Source organism: Excalfactoria chinensis, chromosome 2 (assembly GCF_039878825.1).
Source record: "Excalfactoria chinensis isolate bCotChi1 chromosome 2, bCotChi1.hap2, whole genome shotgun sequence".
Lineage (NCBI taxonomy): Eukaryota > Metazoa > Chordata > Aves > Galliformes > Phasianidae > Excalfactoria > Excalfactoria chinensis.
In genome coordinates, this window is record NC_092826.1 from 67,813,085 (window position 1) to 67,822,918 (window position 9,834).

The 9,834-nt window shown below is 48.0% G+C and overlaps 1 protein-coding gene across 1 annotated transcript; it reads left to right on the forward strand.

Moving 5' to 3' along the window:
• Positions 1-4,634: 4,634 nt before the first annotated feature.
• LOC140248932 (SUN domain-containing protein 3-like) lies at positions 4,635-8,945 on the forward strand. The gene is made up of 9 exons (XM_072330068.1): positions 4,635-4,822; positions 4,943-5,004; positions 5,157-5,217; positions 5,560-5,716; positions 6,010-6,094; positions 6,567-6,679; positions 7,428-7,598; positions 7,943-8,035; positions 8,742-8,945. The coding sequence occupies exons 1-9, from the start codon at positions 4,788-4,790 to the stop codon at positions 8,883-8,885; spliced, it is 921 nt and encodes a 306-aa protein (XP_072186169.1). The 5' UTR covers positions 4,635-4,787; the 3' UTR covers positions 8,886-8,945.
• The last annotated feature ends 889 nt before the right edge of the window (positions 8,946-9,834 follow it).

A 9,834-nucleotide genomic window follows, 5' to 3' on the forward strand; every position in this document is an offset into this window, starting at 1 on the left:
AGAATGGCTTTGTTTCCATGTAGGCAAATGTGTTTCCTCAGGCATCTGTGGGATTACTCCTAATAAAAAGAATGAACGCCATTAAATTGGTATCATCATTTGCCTATGCTTTTATTGTCCTTACTTTTATTATGTTTTACTAGATGTTTTTGTAACATGAATCATAAAACACTCTTTGCCACATTTATCAGCAGAGTTGATCAACCTATGTTCATTGCAGTGTTGCCCAGTGTGTATCCCTCGTAGCATGTATTTAGATATATCTAACCCACACATAAAGAGGTTAGAAAGCTATCACTGTCCCTATTAGAAAGATAAAGTAAAAAAAAGATGTTATAAAATGCAAGCACTGTTTTGTATTTAAGAGAGAATGTTATCAGCCCGTTTTTCCTCTTAAGACTGGGTGCATTTTGAACTCAAGGTGGAATAAAGGTTCTACCAGGCCATTTAGATTACTATCTTAAAGTACTATGTACCAAACCATTCTTCTTAGTATTCTGCAAAAATGCACTTAGAAAAGTTATGAGTATTTCTTTTTCTGTTAACATCCACTGAAGAAAGACAGGTAGGGAAAAGTTCTAAAGAAAGTATCCATATTAAAGCAGCTGCAGCAGAACAGACTCAACAACAATACAGATTTCTTTACAGTACTGAAACTCCTTGGAGTAATAAAAGAGCAGCTTATGATGATAGTTTTCCATTGTAATGTTATACTAGTCCTTAAAATGATGTAAAAAAATAGTTTTAATTAGCAATCAATACCTGCAAAAAATTTACCCTCTTATTTACTTGCTGAAGGAGGAAAAAAAAAATCATAATTTGTACTTACAGAAATAAATATATTATATATGCATTGTGTAAAACCTGGGTTATGTACTTGATAGCTAATCTTTCCTCCATGCATGGAGCTCTCATTTATGTAAGTATAATAAGGCTTGGTTTAAGCAATTTATTCACTCTCTTATTACTGTGATTTTGCTGCATAGGAAACAAAAAATTTAAGATTATATGTAATATATGAGTATTTTAGTTCAAGTCTGAAATTCTGCCTCAGGCAGTGGCCAGTGTTTAGTGCAGTAAAAGAGGGCAGCAAAAAAACCCAGACAAAATCTATAATTCACCTATTCCATTGTGTAGTACTAAACACCTAGGGGACAATTTCTTCTTGCCCCTTAAAAAAGGTAATTATTAGATTTGGAGAAAGAGACACGAATGCCCATGTTTCTAATGTTTATGTCCTAATTTAATCCAAATAGGATTTTCTTGAAACCTACCGCTGGTAAAAGAAATATCCAATATAACGCAAGTATGTGATGTATGTGTGTAAATACGTATTTACTTAGGTACATCAAGCAAAATACAAACAGAAAACTATACAATTTTAGACATAAAAGATTTTGTTCTGAGAAGTCTCCCACATTGCTGATTTCATGAAGAAGACAGTATTTAGAGATCAATTGCAAATTGTTTTTAAAGTATTCCTTTCCTGGTGCCTTTTTTGTTAGTTTGTTTGCCTTGGTGGTTGTGCTCTAAAGCTTTGACAAGTTTCCAAGGGAACTAATGGCTACAAATGTGACTGAAAATTGAATGAAACGATTTTATTTCCTAATGCTATCGCTAAATCTAAATGGCAGAATGCCCTTCCTTAAATCTTCATATCCTTAAAAAGTAATTTTTAGTTCTTCACTTCTTTAAGGAATACATAATTAGTCTTCCCCCCCCCCCCCCCCCCCCCAGTTTGCATTACACATGCACTTCTAGTTGTGAGCAAAAGTTGGAAATGTTTCAGTCTTGACAGGTCAGAGCCTCTCAAAGCCTGCTCATGCATAAGCCCTGTTAGCGCCCATTAGGCAGGTACTTCTCCATCTATTTTGCCAGAGGGCCTCTGTCAGCAGGCGCTGCCTAAGTGCATTTAATGGCTGGCTCTGCTCAGACTGCAGCAACGGCTGCCATCCTCGACTTCCACTCGCTTTTGCTCACGCACCTCTACGGTTCATGAGAATTTAAGTCCCGGCTTTTCCTAAGAGACCACATCACCTATTTGCAGAGGCTGATTTTTAGAATACAGCTTTGGCAAGACACGCGTGGAACGTTTTGCTCCTTCTTTGCTTATGAAACTTCTCAGAAACGTCCTCCAATTTACTGAATAAATTGAGAACTTCATCTTGGAAAAACGGCAAACTTTTAACAGAGTTTATGATTTTCTGCATATGATATTTCATATAATCAGACGCCTTCTGTCCTCAGCGCAGGTTCCCTGAAATTAAGGATTATTCTCACTTCACTGCAAATGCTGTTTTTCCAGGGAAGGTCATTTTCCCTGACATCTCAAGCCTGCAGCTTCTGACTAAAAATAACAGCAGGTATCTGTACCCCGGCTGGGTCAGCCATCTCTACAAGGCAACCTCTAAATGGTAGATCAGCTGCAGGAAGCACAGAAATCTGCAGAGCAAATTCTCATGAATCTTACAGGGAAGGATGGGAAGTCAGGAGGGCCCTGACAGTAGGGAGAAAGCAGCAAGGCCTTAAAAGAGGAAAACTGGGAGAAATGGTGTATTATCAAGAGCCCCTGGAGGACAGAGGAAGGAGGTCAGCTGGTGGCAGACAAAGACAAATCACTGCTCTCCTAGCTTTCCTAGAAGCGTATCAGATGAGGTAAGCTGGTATCGAGTTCATGATGAGCACATGGAGGCAATTTCTTATGCATCCTGCACCTAACTTGCCCAAAGACTTTCCATCAGAGGCTGCACCTGCTTCTGTGAGTTAAGGGTTAACTAGGCAATTCTCAGGGGAAGAAAATTAATTAATTGAAAGCTATTAGCTAATCAAGATGCCACACCTGGCTCAGATGGTCTTTGAATCATAAACTGTGGAGTGTTGAGAGAGTGGGGAAATGTAACGTCATACTCAAAATCTTGTTATATGTATATATATGAAACTAAGACATTTCTGGTAGCCCAGTTAATGTCTTAGCAATCTATTTGAAAAATTATACAGGAAATGTAAGAAAGAAACTAGTTACAAGATTAAAATTGTTTTTCAACAGAGCTTATTGATTTCTACCCTTTTCTCTCCAATGATGTACTCATCCTTCCAGTCTCCCTCTAGCTGCAAAAATCAAGCCTTCAGCGTTCCTCAGAACAATCTGGGGGGAATCAGATTGACTTAGCAACATCCTGAGGTCTCATCTGGCAGCAGTGCCATGTCCACAATGGGAGAGTCCCTCTCCCTTCCTTCTTAGGGTCTGCTTCTAAAGTGAAGCCAACACCAGAAGGCAGCAGGCCCCTCTGCCCACCAATCTGTGACCGCCACCAGAACGGTCCTGCTGCCAGCAAGGCCATCAGCTCTCTGTTGTGCCTCTAGGTTTCAGCTGGTTGCAGCAAAACCTTTACCTACTTGGCTGCATTATGCTTGTTCTGTTCTTTCATCATCTCTGGAATGCCACTGAAATGCTACAGCGTGTGGACAGCAATGACCTATGGTGTGTGATCCTGCCCTGGCCACTGGCACAACTGAACACAAAAGCTGTTTATAAGTACATCAGAAGAGGGGTGGCCAGCAGGCCCAGGGAGCTGATTGTCCCTCTCTACTGTGCCCTTGAGAGGCCCCATCTGCAGTACTGCGTCCAGGTCCAGGGCGCCCAGTACAAGAAAGACGGGGAGCTGTTGGAGAGGACCCAGAGGAGGGCCACAAAGATGATCAGGGGGCTGAAGCGCCTCCCTTACAAAGACAGGCTGCGAGAGCTGGGCTTGTTCAGCCTGAAGAAGTGAAGGCTGTGGGGTGACCTTAATAATGCAGCCTTCCAGTTCCTAAAGGGAGCGGATAAGCAGGAGGAAAGCCAACTCTTTACATGGGAAGATAATAGCAGGTGAAGGGAAAATGGTTTTGTGTTGAGAGAGGGAAGATTTGGGTTGGATAGCAGGGAAGTCCTCTTCAGAGAAAGCGGTGAGGTGCTGGAGGAGGCTGCCCAGAGATGCTGTGGATGCCCCATCCCTGGAGGTGATCAAGGCCAGGTTGGATGGGGCCCTGGGCTACCTGGTCTAGTGTTAGATATGGAGGTTGGTAGCTGTGCATGCAGCAAGGGGGTTGGAGCCTGAGGACCCTTTAGGTCCCTTCCAACCCAAGCCGTGATTCTGTGATCCCTGTTCTATTCCCCCGTGGGCTACTTTTAAATTTGCAGTGGCATGACTTGACATCTTGTACAGGGCAACAACATATATTTATTTAAGTGCGTGGAAATTCTCACGAGCAGGAAGGACTACGTGCAATGTTTTCCTGATGGTGTTTTCTACAGGAACTGCCTGTGCCGTGGCTGTAATGAAACGCTGGCTGACAGTAGGAAGACGGATACAGGAAAGCATTGGAAAAGTCTGGGTACCCAGAGTGAGACATCTGATGTACAGAGCGTCAAAAGAAGGGACCGAAAAAGGCGGCTTGTAGCTCCCAGCCTGTCCCCCTTCAGCAGGATCCTACCAAGCAGGCTGCTGGCAGGAGGTCTTATGACCGTGCAGGATCTTTCCCCTGCAGGCAGGAGGTGCAGAAGCTGTTCCCTGTCAGGCTGGGCTGTGCCTCAGAACATGGCGCCGCCTCCTCTGCAGTGACATCACTGACAACTGTGAAGTCACAAAGGGCCCTCAGCACAGAGGCAGCTTGTCCCCACGCCTTAGCCACTCTCGGACCTGACAGCGTAGCTGTTGGAGAGGGTTTGGCTCACTGTTGGAGAGGGTTTGTCTCACTCCTTAGCGAGCTGCGAATTTCACTCCTTTGCAATCCTGTGCTCCAGAGGAATGGAGCAACGAGGTGAAGGCGTGCGTGGGGACTGGTAAGGATGTGGTTCCTTCACGAGTTTTAAGGAAACATCTGTTGCTCCATTGTCGTCTTCGGAGCTGCACAGATACTGCCTGCGTCACCGTTCTTCACCACGCTTCTCCTCCTTTTGTAGGCAAACTAAGGTTTGGCAAACAGTCGCCCTTGTGCTGTGCACCGTGGCTGTGGTGACCTTCGGTGAGTCTCTGTAGAGCTCTGACTTGAGGATGCTTCTTTAGGAAGCCCCCAGTGGTTTGTTCTGCCCAGGGACAGGGGAGTGGGCAGCCCAAGGCAGAACGCCAAGTCTTTATGTAGGCAATTGATTGAGAGCTTTGTGGAATTCCTGACAGGCGTTTACTGCATTGGAAGCGCTGTTGAAGGGGTCAAGACTGTGGCAGGAATGAGTCCAAGGTAAAAAACAAAACAATCTCCCTTTGGCTAGACCGTTCTTTAGAGGAGCTCTGACTCTTGTCCATTACCACTTCTTACCCGAGTCACACTTCCATGGCACAGTGCCCGTGCTTCTCCCGTTTCCCATTCTCCTCTCCCAGCTTTTCTTTCAAACCGCTACAGCTCCACAATCCCCCCGAGTTACCCAGGAAGAACCTTCTTGGTTGGGATCTTTTAAAGCTTGCCAACCAGTGTAGTCAAGTCTCTACTGAATCTTGGCTACCCTGTTGTCACGCGCGGTGAGGCACATGTCTTGTGAGAAGAGAGCCGTGTTCACTTCTCTCCGTTACCTGCTGTCTCCAGGCTGGTGCGTGGTAAGCTGGAAATGCCGAGGCAGGTAGAAGAGCAGAATAAGATCCAGCAGCGGCTTCATTTCCTGCAGTGGGGAGCAAGGGACATCACTGTGCGTGCTCTCCACGAGGCCTTCCGGAGAACTGAGCTCCCAGGCTTTACCGGCGAGGTAAGAGGACTGTCTGTCAGTGCTGCCTGTCCGTCATGGGGCTTCCCAACAGGAAAAAGCCTCTGCTTTCCTGACACAGCCGTGTCCAGAGCACTGGAGTGAGCAGCCCCTCTCCATTCCCATGCCAGATGTTCATAGTAGAGTTCTGGAGGTTCCCAGGCAACTCCAGCGTTGCTTACATCCAAGTGGAGCAGCCAAGTCTGCTTTGGCTGGTTTTGCAGGGAAGCTGGGAGGCAACCCTTTTCCCCCTTCTTTTCCTTCTAACGAGCACTCTCCTTTGTCTTCCTTCCCAGGCTGTTCAAGACCTGATCAGTCAAGTACTGGAGAAGCTGGAAGAAAGCCCATCCTGGATGCCCAATTATGCCAGCAAGACTTCAGGTGCCATTACACTGTAGAAACATAGAAATCACAGAAGTTGGTTCCAACGCACTTCTTGTCTGCTATGACAGGATGGGCATTTGGGCAGCAGTGGGGGAGAAGGGGTGAGGAGTGAACGGCCGCTTTGTGCCCTGAGAGTGTGCTTGCGGAGAGAGTCTTCAGTGGGCTGGAGCACATCTGGAAAGCACTACTCCTGCTTGGTGTTGTTTCTCACGCGATTGCTCAGCTGGCTGTCAGTTTATGCTGCCCTTTAGGATAGTTGAGTCCCTGCGTTGTGTTGCAGAGGGAAATGGCAAGAGAGAAGGAGGGAATTATCCCTGTTGGGGATGTATGATGCTTAGAAGCTTTCTTCAGGAGGACAGTGCAAGGGCAGCCGGCTTCTCTGTGCAGCTGTTTATGTGGAAAACAGGGTCAGCAGGCCTCGATTCCTCCTGGCCTTGCTTGACCACTGTGCCCGTGTTTTAATTTGCAGGCGCTGCTATCGTTCATTCCAAGACTTCACCCTCCTGGTCTGGAAGTGGGAAAGTGTTTTGGCAGTCCTTGCTGGTGACACCTTATATGAGGGCTCCTGAGATTATTCTTGAGGTAAGAACACTGAGAAACAGGAGAAGAATGGTTTGGGGTGGAGGGAACCAAAAGCCCTGCCAGAAGTTTTCCTTAAACTTGCCTCACCTCCCAGCTTGCCTTACCTACGGTCTTCTTGCAAGGCCCCAGTCCCCTCCTGTGTATCCCCACTGAGAATTTCTTCCACCAGACTGCCCCCAGTCCTTCTTGTGCAAGCTTCTGCCCTGCTAGCTTGCTTGTCTTCCCAGCCATCGTGGAACTGTCAGGCTGGCATTGAAGGGGAATCCATGAGGTGCCACAAGTGATCTGGGCTGCGAGATCGCTGGGGCTGTCAGTGGACCCAGGTGGGCACAGAGGGTGTGCACTGCAGGAGGGCCCCATGTTGTGTTTGCCAGCCCATCCTGGCACTGCTCCCGAGCTACCTGAACCAGAGCCCCGGCTGGTGCCGGTGGAAGGAGGTGGGACTGGATGAGAGGGAGCGATTGCTTCCCCTTGCAGGAAAGGCTCGTGCAGGTCAGCCCTTCTTTGCCCTGGCACGTGACCCTCAACCACTGCAGCCCCTCCTTGTTTTTGGCAAGTTGCTCCTCCAAAGAAGGAGCCTGAGAGCTTCAGTGAGTTGTGCACCCAGCTCACTGCCATGCATGTATGCCTGTGCTTCAGAGCAGAGCTGATGGGCCAATAAACCTCTAGAGCCTCTGATGCTGGGCAGCAATTCCAGCCAGGACTTTTTTCTTTTGCACGTGAACACTGTTCCTTCTTCTCTTTTTAGCCTGACAACCATCCAGGAAACTGCTGGCCTTTCCCAGGAAGCCAAGGGCGCGTTGTCATCAAGCTGCCCATGGCCGTCTTTCCCACAGCAGTTACTATGAACCATGGAATTCCAGCAGGGGCGTACCATGCAGACAGCATCTCCAGTGCTCCTAAGGACTTTGCTGTCTATGTAAATGATTCCCCTGGGCTGTGGGGGTTCTACATTGCGTTTGAGGTGGACGGTGGTTGCAGCTCCAAGGGCTCTGTGGCATGCAGTCATTCCCTGTGTTGGGAGGGAAAGAAGCTCCTCAGAGTTGCTCCATTTCCACAGCATTCCTTTTTTGTCCAGTGTAACGCAGCAAAGAAGGTTTCCCACTCGTGGGGCGAGTTGGTAGTTTGAGAGTCACAGGGAAAGGGAAGTGGCACAGTGGATGGTCCCAGACCGCCTCTGCTTCCAGTCCCTGTGGGGCTCTGTGATCCGTGTCCGGCAGCGCATCCCACTGTTCTGTTTTCCCTACCCCTGTCTTCCTGTAGGGCCTGAAGGATGAAGAGGACGAGGAAGGAATTTTCCTGGGAGAGTTCACCTTTGTTCCAGGCCAGGCTCCCAGTCAGACCTTCCAACTGAAGGTACGCTGTCAAAGAGGGGCGTGAAGCGTGGGAGAGGAGAACCAGGTTGGCTGGGCAGAAGCTTCCAAGCCAGGGGTGTATGGGGGCCCTCTGGCATTTCTTCTGCTGCCACTTCCTACCTGCATATGCCCAGAGTGCCGTGCTGTTTTTGCTTCCGTCTGGTTTTTAAGCTTGCAAGCTATTACAGCCTTTAGCACAGCTAAGCTTCAGCTGCACTTGCAGCAGAAACCACCGGGGCCAAGTGACTTGCAATGACACAGAAGTGGCCGCCTCTCGTAGTATGCGATACTGTTGGTGTGCTACTTTCACACTGGGGATGTGTGGCTTTCCAAGGGCTTTGTTGTTGCCGGTAACAGGCAGCGTAAGGGAGGCCATTCTGCCTGGGTGACTTGTTGGAGAAGTTAATGAGTGTAACATCATTACATGTTATGTTTTTTGTGCATGCACACACACTCAAAGCAAGTGCAAAGAACTTGTCTGCGTATTTGCTGCAGCTTTTGGTAGCTGTTTATTTCTTAAAACTCATGTGGCCAAAGAGGTGGAGCAGGGTAAGAAATGTTCTGATTGTGCTACAGGAGCACATCAGCGTGTCAAAGACCTAGGAGGGCAGCCTGAAGTAAGATGTTGCGCGACTGTGTCGCTCCCGCATTGTCAGTGGTCTAAGAGAAGAGAGGAAAACGCATTTCATTTCTTTTTCTCATTGCAGAACAAGCTCTCTGGGCTCATCAGTTACGTGAGGCTGCAAGTGCTGAGCAACTGGGGCCACCCGGAGTACACCTGCGTCTATCAGTTCAGGCTCCACGGCGATCCAGCCCGTGACAACGATGCCAGGGGAAAACTGTCTGGCTAGGAGAAAGCTATCTTGCTTGGGGAAATCTGATTGGCTAGGGGAAATCTGATTGGCTAGGGGAAATCTAATTGGCTTATCTCAAAATAAATTACTTAAACATTTCCCATGTTGAATCTCTTTTGTCCGTCAGAGTAACTGTTAAGAGATCTCCCGGTCTTTATCTCGACCCACATGCTTTTCCATCCCCTTTTCTCTTGCTTTCCTCCTGGGTAGGAAGAGCAAGCGAGTGGCTGGGTGGGAGTTCGCAGGGTGATCTTCATATGCTGGTTTTTTCCATCGGGTGGGAGTCAGCAGAACTGGTACCCCCTTGGACTTCCAGAGGGCAGACCTTGTCCTCTTTCAGACGGTGGTTGAGAGGGTCCCTTGGGAGGCAGTTGTGGAGGGCATGGGAGCCCAGGAAGGCTCGGAATACTTTTAGGAAGTTATTTTAGAGGTACAGGAGCTGACCATCACCAAGTCACGGAAGATGCACCAACAGGCAAGGAGGCCGGTCAGGCTGAACAGAGATCTTTGACTGGAAGTTCGGGACAAAAGGAGAGTTTATGGTATTTGGAAGAATGGGCAAGCTGCTTACAACTATTCCAAGTACATGGTGAGGTTGTGCAGGGAGAAAATTATAAAAGCAAAAGCCCAGCTAGAACTGAACTTGGCCACTTAGAGGAAGGACAGGAGGAGGGCTAGGGAGAATCTCCATCCCCTGTTGGATGATGCTGAGGGCAATGCGGTGGCAAGGATCAGGATAAGGCTGAGGAACTTAATGCCTTCTTTGCCTTGGTCATTAATAATAAGGCTCGTTACTTCCCGGGAATGCAGCTCCTTGCGCTGGTAGATAGGGAGGGGGGACAGAATCGGCCTTGCATAAGACCTGTTCTTAGGCCCAGATGGACTGCACCCTGCAGTGCGGAGGGAGTTGGCAGATGTGGTTGCCAAGCCGCTCTCCATCATCCTT